The sequence below is a fragment of the Mesocricetus auratus genome, unplaced genomic scaffold, assembly GCF_017639785.1.
Source record: "Mesocricetus auratus isolate SY011 unplaced genomic scaffold, BCM_Maur_2.0 Super-Scaffold_6730, whole genome shotgun sequence".
In the NCBI taxonomy this organism is placed as follows: Eukaryota; Metazoa; Chordata; class Mammalia; order Rodentia; family Cricetidae; genus Mesocricetus; species Mesocricetus auratus.
Window position 1 is genome coordinate 94,508,179 of NW_024429184.1, and position 9,626 is coordinate 94,517,804.

At 38.9% G+C, this 9,626-nt stretch overlaps 1 protein-coding gene and 1 long non-coding RNA gene across 3 annotated transcripts; both read right to left on the bottom strand.

Moving 5' to 3' along the window:
• Positions 1–303: 303 nt before the first annotated feature.
• LOC110341762 lies at positions 304–2,988 on the bottom strand. The gene is made up of 2 exons (XR_002383753.2): positions 1,414–2,988; positions 304–932 (listed from the first exon to the last, which is right to left on the bottom strand). It is a non-coding gene; the product is annotated as an uncharacterized LOC110341762 (long non-coding RNA).
• Positions 2,989–3,273: 285 nt separating this feature from the next.
• On the bottom strand, positions 3,274–9,626 carry LOC101834191 (interferon-inducible GTPase 1). 2 transcript variants are annotated; one of them, XM_040741771.1, is made up of 2 exons: positions 8,777–9,626; positions 3,274–6,361 (listed from the first exon to the last, which is right to left on the bottom strand). In XM_040741771.1, exon 2 carries the CDS (start codon positions 6,337–6,339, stop codon positions 4,969–4,971), a length of 1,371 nt encoding a protein of 456 aa, XP_040597705.1. In that variant the 5' UTR covers positions 6,340–6,361; positions 8,777–9,626; the 3' UTR covers positions 3,274–4,968. The 2 variants fall into 2 exon arrangements, with proteins under 2 accessions (XP_040597705.1, XP_021085530.2); XM_021229871.2 differs by having other exon boundaries at positions 3,274–6,660.

Consider the following 9,626-nt stretch of genomic DNA (forward strand, 5'->3'; position numbering starts at 1 on the left):
TGAAATATTTCTTATAGTCCCAGATGCTTTTTCTTTTGTGTATTATCAGTACTTTCCTGAGCTTCAAGAATAAATATGAACCTCAAGTCTTATGTGCCACAGACCCTGAGATCAGGACCTTCACTTTACTACAGTTCTGAATATATCTGCCCTAGCTTGAGTGATGCTATAATTTCCTGTGGCCTACACAGTTTGACACTTTCCAAACAGCCCTGACTTGCACTGAGTCTTCAAAAGCTCAATTACATTGCACATAATGTCCATAATCAGCACACTCAAAAATTTTTAAAAGAATCTGTTTTCTTTTTATCTGAAACGTGTTATCCATATTCTTTATTACAAGAAAAATGAAGCAAACCAAACAACCAACTAGCCAACAATCCCAAATGAAGAGCAAACCCTACCTAGATACAGTTTCCTTCCTAGGTGTACTACAACATTCATTATTATAAGAATTACTGAAATTGGGAAGAACAGAATGTAGCAAATATGTGGGTAACTGGAATAACCTAGGAAATATGATGGTGGCTTTGTTCAGGGAGGCTTTGACATGACTGTAATTGTACCTGGGCCTAAGAAATCACCAGAGTGCTGTGAAAACAAGCATGAAGTACATTGCCTCATTTGGAAGAGAAACTCTAAATTTGGAACTGCCTCCATCAGATCTGATTTTTTATATGTCTGTGGGGCATTTTCATGATGAATTAATTGATGTAGGAGGACACAACTCTCTGTGGTGAGTGAAAGCCCTAGGAATGTAGTCCTGGGTAAGAAATCAGGAAGAGATACAGCTGTAGAGAACAAGTCAGTATGCAGTGTTCCTTCCCAATTTCTACTTCAGTTCCTGCACTTGCTTCCCTTGATGATGGACTGTAATCTGCCAGTCAATTACATCCTTTCCGTTCGCAAGTTGCATTCGGTCAGTTTTAATCCTGTCAACAGAGAAACAAGCTAAAACAATACATAAATTACTTCTTAGGTCCCGTGATTCCAGATACTGATCAAGGCTACTTACACTAAAACTTCTCATTTATTGTATGACTTTTCCAAGGAAGAGATGAAGAAATGTCTATTTCTCCCAGAGAGGGCACCAATGATTGTACCCATGTTTTTTTTAAAGACTCAGTGATTTTATTATGACTTTATAGGAACATTTTATTGCCCTTTATTGTCCCCTTCAGGAAGGCAAATACATGAGGATAGTTTAGCAACCTGAGGCTCCACTTGATTTAGTTTTTACATACACTCCACGTCTGACAATGCACTGGGCAAACTAGGATCTTCTCCTGAATGTATTAGGCACAGAAATTACTGTCTTAGCACTGCACCTACCATCCAGGCACACTTCCCTCGCTGAGGTGCATGTGTACCCACTATGGACAATGGATAGCACTCCTTGTCTCCAGTACTTACCCTCTCATGTCTAGCTTCTATTCAGTTAGAACTGGGTATGCGATCGAGGGGACTGATCACATTGGCAGTCCCACTTCCATAATCAGCACCCAGTGTAAGGACAAAACAACCAGTCCCTCTCAAGTCGTCTTTGGCTCTTCTGGTTCCTGTTCTAGGCAGAAATTGTGTTGTACAATTTTTCCTGAGAAGACCACAAATGTCTTTTTACTTCATCTAGGCATCTGTAACTGACCAAAGAAACAGTGTCATCCTAGTCTAGCTTTGTGAATAAGTGAGTTTATTAGGGTGAGGGGGTACTTATAGGATCACCAACCACTCATAGGCAGCTACATTACTGAAAAGTCCACCCCTGCAATGCGATGATTCACTACAAGCTCAGCCATGGAATCCCCTGCATGATTAGCAGGAACTTCAGCTTCTCTGAACCACCTTACAACCAGACTTCTTATGGCTTATTAACTTTGAGAAGAACATCATGATTCTTTGAAGTTTCTATATTTTCCCAGGCTTTTGGTGAGTCTTACTTTATATTTAAAATGTATCTCTCTGTATGGTGAGCATCGGCTCATGGCTGTGGTCTGTCAGGCTTATGTTAGACTTCCTACTGAATTGCTTTCTATTTTTTTCATCAAGTTAGACTCTCTCAGGTGAACCTAGATCTCCCAGATCTCTGCAGTCTAGCTAGCTAGCTTACTTCATGTTTCCCCTCCCTTTGCCTTCTGAGTGTGGAAATACAAGGTGGCTTCTACACCCACTCAACATTTATATGGGTTCTAGTAATAGAGCTCTGCTCCTCTATCTGCATGGCATGACAAGTGTTTTATGCATTCTCTCTCTCTCTCTCTCTCTCTCTCTCTCTCTGTCTCTCTCTCTCTCTCTCTGTGTGTGAGTGTGTGTGTGTATGTGTGTGTGTGTGTATGTGTGTGTGTGTGTGTGTGTGTGTATTTGTACATGTGGCTCCCTATGTTGAGTCTACTGGTCTAAGTTGTCTTCCTTGATCAAATACTCCTCCATCACTTTAGAGACAGTTTCTCAGTAAACCCTGAGTGTGCCAATTTCCTAAATGATCGTGCCAGTCAAACATAGATTTAGATCTCCACTGAACAGAGTATAACATACCTAGTTTTTCTAGTGCTTATCTGTGAGCACAATGACCTCATTCTCTTGGCAATAACTGTTGGAATTTGTGCATGTTTTAAATGCTCTTAACTTTCTGCCTCATTTAAAAGATATCTTAATTGATTTAGCAATATTAACTGGCAATTATTTACATTTAGGATTTGAAATACACGATTCCACATTTTCTGTCATTTATGGTTGCTAATGAGAGATTTGATGTAAGTTTGCTATGCTTGCCTTCTTGAATTGGGGCTTTTCTTTACAGCTTTTAATATGTTTTTATGTATTCATTTGTACCTTTTTGTGTATGACATTGTTACAGTTTTCTCTTTTTGGGAGGATCAAGAAATATCTACTCTCTGCTCATAAGGTCCCATAAAAAACTGAAGTTTGATTCCACCAAAGTTAACCCTGAGAGAAAGTTTCAGCAAAGTGGCAAGATACAAGGGTCTCTCTCTCTCTCTCTCTCTCTCTCTCTCTCTCTCTCTCTCTCTCTCTCTCTCTCTCTCTCTCTCTCTCTCTCTCTCACACACACACACACACAAAACCCAGTAGCCTTTGTCTATATCAACTGCAAAAAAAAAATAGAAAACTAAACTGGGGGAAACAACGCCATCATAATAACTTTACGGAAAGAAATGAAGAAATTCAATGAAATAAATCTAACCAAGCACATGAAAGACCTTACAATGAAACTAAATTATCTGAGAAAGACATTGAAGAAGCCACTGAGAGATGGAATGATTTTTCCATGCTCATGTATTAGAAGAAGCAATATTGTCAAAATGGCTATCTTATTGGAAGCAATCTACAGAGTCAATGCAATCCCAATGGCAATCCTAATGCGTTTCTTCACAGAGATAGAAAAATATCTTAAAATTCATATGGAAGTACAGGAGAAACTCTGACAGCCAAAGCAATCCAGAGTAAAAAGCACATTGTTGGAGCTATTGCCAAGCCTGACATCAAGTTACACTACAGGGTTGTAGTAATAAAAACAGTATGACACTGGCATAGAAGCTAACTCACAGATCTATGTAATAGAACAGAGGACCACCAACTAGTACATACAACTACTACCATTTGATTTTCCACAAAGAAAAGCCAAATGGAGAAAAGAGCATCTTCAACACAGAGTGCTGGGAAACTGGGCAGCTACATGTAGAAGAACAAAATTAGCTTCCTATCTCTCACTGTGCACAAAACTCTACTCCAAGTAGACCATGGACCTCAACATAAGTCTGGACAGCCCAAATTTATAAGGTAAAGCAGGGAGTCCACTTAAGACAGGGGAAGAAGCAAGTACTTTCTGGATCAGATTTTGATTCTCAGAAAATAAGGGCAATAATAAAAAAATGGGAGCTCATGAAATAGAAACATTTTGTTTAAAAAGAAATTTGTCAGGCAAAGAAGAAACACCCCACAGAATGGGAGAAAACCTTTACCAGCTACAAATATGACAGAGGATTAGCTAGAATGTATAAGGTATTTAAAAAAGTAAATACTAGGAAAACAAACAACCCAATAAAAATGGACCTTGGAATTGAATGGAGAAGTCTGATATTAAAAAAAATTTTAAATGTCAAATTAGCATTTGAAAAAGTGTGCAACACCATTGGCCACCAGTGATATGCAAATTGAAACTCCTAAGGGACTGCCGACATAATGCCTGCCTCCCCATGTGGAGCTGCTTTCTATCCCTCCTTCCTTTTATGCATTTGAGAGGTAAGTCTACCTAGTCCAGCTGGTCCTGTGCAGCCCACAGTCAGGTCAGCATCCTCTGGGCAGCCAGAGCATCTCCACTGTGCTAACTGCCTTGTCCAGGCTCACCCTGGCTGGAATGTGAGATGCCTCAGCAGGTCCCAGACACAAGCCTGAGTTGTTGAGTCAGATGCCCTGAACCTCATGGTGGAAGGATAACAGCAACTACACAAGTTGTCCTCTGGCCTCCACATTCTCCTGTAGTTAAATAAGAAATTTGCTTCAAAAGAAAGAATTGCAAATGTCCTCAAGGTATTCACATTAATTCTGATTACTATTAACGATTTAAAAAATATGTGACTATTGGTTCAATTATATTGAACAGTGAAGAACATATTTCATTTACATTATCTGTGACAATTATGACACTATGTAATCCACATTTTATCATTTTTTGTTGGAAAGACAGATATGACAATTAGATAATATGAATTGATAATTCTATATTAGTCAAATTATTGGTTTATTGAAATCTAAAATCTAACACAAGGTGAGATGTGTACTTTTGGGATAAAATGCTTGCCTAGCACATACAAAGCCTGGATTGAAGGCTTAGCCTCACAAATAATTGAATAAAAAGGCTGTTGTAGAATTAACTATTTGTTTAAAAATTTACACATTTGTTTTCTTTATAGTAAAATTAAAATAATCTGAATATTAAAGCTTATTTGAAGATTACATATTATTCCATTCCCAAAGGTCAAGATAAAACAAAACAAAACAAATGACAACAAATCCTGTCAGGGATATGAGGAAAGAGTAGCACTTATTCATGGTCAGTAGCTGTGGGTCAGGTGAGTTTGAACTACTTTTTGAGTATGTCTCTCTGAGGAGAGCTTTGGCATCTTCAGTCACAGCGTCAAGGAAGATGTGATGCAAGTAAAAGGTTTTCCCGAAGTAAAGACCTGCAGCAAGGAGCCCACCATTAGCTGAGGCAAATATCTCCAAATATTTCAAAAATATTTCTCCTAATGTCTTTTCTTTCTTAGTTTCCAGCAAATAAGGAGATTTAATGATTTCTTTCAGTTGTTCAACAGGCACTTCGGAATTCTTAGCCATGTCTTCCAGGGATTCATCATCCACTCCAAAGAGAACTCGATAGTGGTTTAACTTTACCTTCAGCCTCTCCGCATCATCCCTGAGGATGCCCACTGCAGGGACAGTTGCCAGCAGTCCAGCCTTGAAGGCTTCCAGCCAGATAGTCTGCTGCATAGACTCGCGCTTTCTGTCTATGGCTGCATCTGTAATATTAGTCATGGAAAGAGTAAAATTGTGACGCTTCTGAGCAGGAAGATCCTTTATCAGGGTGTCCATCAGGATTTGGAAACCATAGTCAGATAAAACACTGCTTGAAATCAAGAAGATCTGTGGTGCATCCATGTTATTCTGAATAAACGTGTTCTCACAGTAGCTTCGGATCTTCGCCATGGTATTTTCTTTGTCAAATGTGCGTGGCTTGGATTTCTTTTCATTGTGTAAATCAATGTCTACCTTGGTTCTCACAAAGTAGTAATTCTTTTTCATGAATCTGATTGCTTTGGCAAGTTCTAATTCGAGCTTTGTAAAACGTGTGGCAGAAACAATAACGAAGAAGTCATACTCTTGGAATTGCACTTCCTCCAGATAATCCTTTGGCGGAAAATTGATAGTTCCAATGCCAGGCAGGTCCCATAGAGTCAAAGTTTTAATTCTGGGGTGCTTGTATGGAGTTCTCTCCATAGTTGTCTCTACTACTCCAACTTTTGCTGCACCTTGGTCTTCAGCCCCAACTCCCCTCAGGGCATTAATGAAGCTGGACTTCCCTGCCCCAGATTCTCCTGTCAGAGCAATGCTTATTGGGGCCTCATCAATATTTTTTAATGCCTTACTGATTACAGAGTTTGCCCCCTTAATGTTTCCTTTTTTCAGATGCAATTGTATTAAACGGATGTTTTCCTCAGAAATGATTTCCTTTTCTCTCTTCATCGTCTTTAAATATACAGTGAAGCTGGACACTAAATCTTCATGACCTCCATCCTTAGCTGTATCAGAGGACGACTGACCCATGATTGTGATTTTTAAAAAGTCACTGAAAGAAGGAAGGGAGAGTAGGTTGCCAGAGATCAAAGATGCATTTATGCTTAGCACTGTGTTCCTTCACTATGCTGCAGCCTTAGTTACATTTTGATATTCACTAGTTCCCGTTTATTTTGTGCTGTTTTTTCCAACCAGATACAAACTATAGTCATTTTGAAGGAGAACGTCTCATTTGAGGAGTTGCTCCCATCTCATTGGACTTGGGGCATTTCAGTGGAACATTTTGCTGATTGAAGATTGATGTGGGAGGTCCCAGCTCACTGTGGGTGGCACTATTCTTGGTCTGGTGGTCTTGGGTAATTTAAGAAGGCATTATCGAATTATGAGCAGCAAGGCAGTAAACAGCATTCTCCCATTTTCCCTTCCTCTGCTCCTGCTCTGACTTCACTCAGAGATGTATTGTGATCAGAATGTGTAAGCCCACAAAATCATTTTCTATTCAAAATATTTTTTGGTCATGGTGTTTATAAAAGCAATAGAAAGGAAACTCAATATAAAGGAAACTAGAGCACATTTCTACTAGCTCTCAATTAAACCCTTCATTAGGGAGAATGAAAACTCAATATAAATAAGAGAAAATAATATAAAATTGTGCATGACTACTTAGCCAGCATTAACAACTACAAAAACATGAAAAACTGTTTTGCCTTCACCCTGACTGCAATATTGTATATAAAATCCAAGATATCATCTCAATCTGTGCATGTTTCCTTCAGTAGGTGCCTTAAAATGAATGAAACTTAACACAGTTTAGCTTTGTACATTGAGAAATCAAATCAATGAATATTAACTGACATTAACATTTAATTGACGCCAAATTTCTCTAAATACTACTTAAATATATTTTGTCTGTTTTATTTATGTTTTCAAATATTTCAAAAGTTCAGCTGTTGTGTTTTGTTGAAATAATTCTGAGTTGCTTAGATTTACTTTCCTTATGTCCTTTGCATGAATTCATGATCTCATCTCCATGAAGAATATAAACTTGCAGTAATATGAAAGTTCTTTGCCTTTAAAGTCCATGTTAAATTCTATTTCTTCAGTGCAATATTTCAGTGTTCTCAACTACTCATTTAGATTCACTATTTTCTTTTAAACATTATATTTTATGAAAGCAATCTAACTGTGCACTGGAGATATTGTTCAATTGGTAGATAGCTTTCTCACCATGAATAAGACCCTGGCTTCAATTCTAACAATTTATCAAATGCATGTGTTTGCAGATCCCTGTTATTCTGGTACTCAGGAAGTAGAGCTAAGAGGGTCATTACGTCCAGATGATTAATACACAGGAATTAGAGGCTTTCCTGTGCTACTTGAGACCCTGTATCAAAAAAATGAATATCAAGTCCAGGAAGATGGCTCAGCAGGTATATGCTACCATGCCTCAGGCCCTGAGTTTGATTGTTGAGTATTTAAATAATTAATATCTCATATTTCTAACTTTATGTGGCAGTGAAATGGACCGCAACATTATTTAAGGAAACAAGAAAATCCCATTGTCACCCTGGAGTCTCCTCTGTCTGTCTCGCCCATACCAAATCTGCTCACAGACTTAAGTTCGATTACCAAATCCAATCACAACTGATAATTCCATCTACACTATCTTCTTGAAGATCTCCTCCATCCCACCTTTGGTGTCGTTGACATTACTATACTTCCTGTGACAGTTTTTACAATAACATGGATGATTAAATTGCCAGAGTATCCTATTTTCACTGAAATCATATGATGCCAAGTCAATCATGAGAGGCACCATAAGGATTCCCATTTCAGTCAGGGAACATTCATCAGGTATTCAGTGCACACACCACATACAACAAACCTTTGAACTTTCTAATTGAATGTATGATGCAGATGGTGTCTGAATTCTCACTTCCCTGTTATCTCAGGCTGTCTTCTCATCTCAGGACTTTGTACTTAGTGACTGCTTCCATTCTTTGTGCTCTCCCCCAGAGCCACGCTGGCTATTAACACCTTTCTCTAGGTTCTACTTTAGGATTTATATTCATCTTGGGATATAAATATATGAACCTGCATTTATCATTCACCATCTTTTCATTATGTTTCAGGTACAACAACCCCATACACACTGCAGATATATCCCCTTTCCTGAATCATCTCTTTATAGCCATTTTAGGGAGAGGCATAAGAGACAAGCAAAAACAACTGGATTTTTTCCAAAACCAATATCAAGATCATTGGCTTTAGGCTTATCTCAACTTGGGTAATTGCCTAAGACCATACACCAGGCTGTCCTGCCTGCCTCCCACCAAAGCTCCTAACCTTCCAAACTGAGGATCTCCACTATCAAGCATGTTCCTAAATGACATGTCACCTCTAAGCTCTTAAGAGAAAAGAGATGTAGAGGGTTTGAAGTTAGATCTGACTACTCCTGCCCACTTACCAGATTATCCTGGGTCTGGGGTCTGCGTTCACTGTGGTTCAGCTGCAGGAACCACGCTCCTGTGTGCTTGAGTCTCTTCCCTTGCAACCCATCCCTGCTTCTTCATGGAAAAGCAGCACGTTCAAGGTAGTTCTGCAGAGTTTATACACTCTCTGACTTCTGCCCCTTCCTTCTAAAAGTGTGTTGGCCAATCATTAAAGTTCACTGATCTCATTGTTTTTGAGAATTTCTTGCATTTCCAAGAAGAAGAAAGGGAAAAATAACTATCAGCTATTTCTCATTCTAGTATTTCTTCATTTCTTGGCAGTGAATTCTGGACAGTCCTAAAATCAACAAGAATGTGGAATGTGGAGTTTGGAAACTGAGTGGGGACATAGAGGAGAAGCTTGCAAGACAGGCAGGAACACATTTCAAAAATTGTTTCTCCTAATGTCTCTTCTTTCATAATTTCCAACAAATAAGGAGACTTAATGACTTTTTCAGTTGTTCAACAGGCACTTGGGAATCCTTGGCCATGACTTCTAGGGATTCATCATCCACTCCAAAGAGAACTCGATAGTGGTTTAACTTCACCTTCAGCCTCTACACATCATTCCTGAGGATGTCCACTGCAGGAATAGTAGCCAGAATTCCAGCCTTGAAAGCTTCCAGTCAGATAGTCTGCTGCACAGACTCGCACTTTCTGTCAATGGCTGCCTCTGTAATATTAGTCATGGAGAGTGTAAAATTGTGGCGCTTATAAGCAGGAAGACATTACCAGGGTGTCCATCAGGTGTGGGGAATTGTAGACAGATGAATGTTAGAAATGAAGAAAATCTGTGGTGCATCACTGCCATTTGCCATTAAGGTA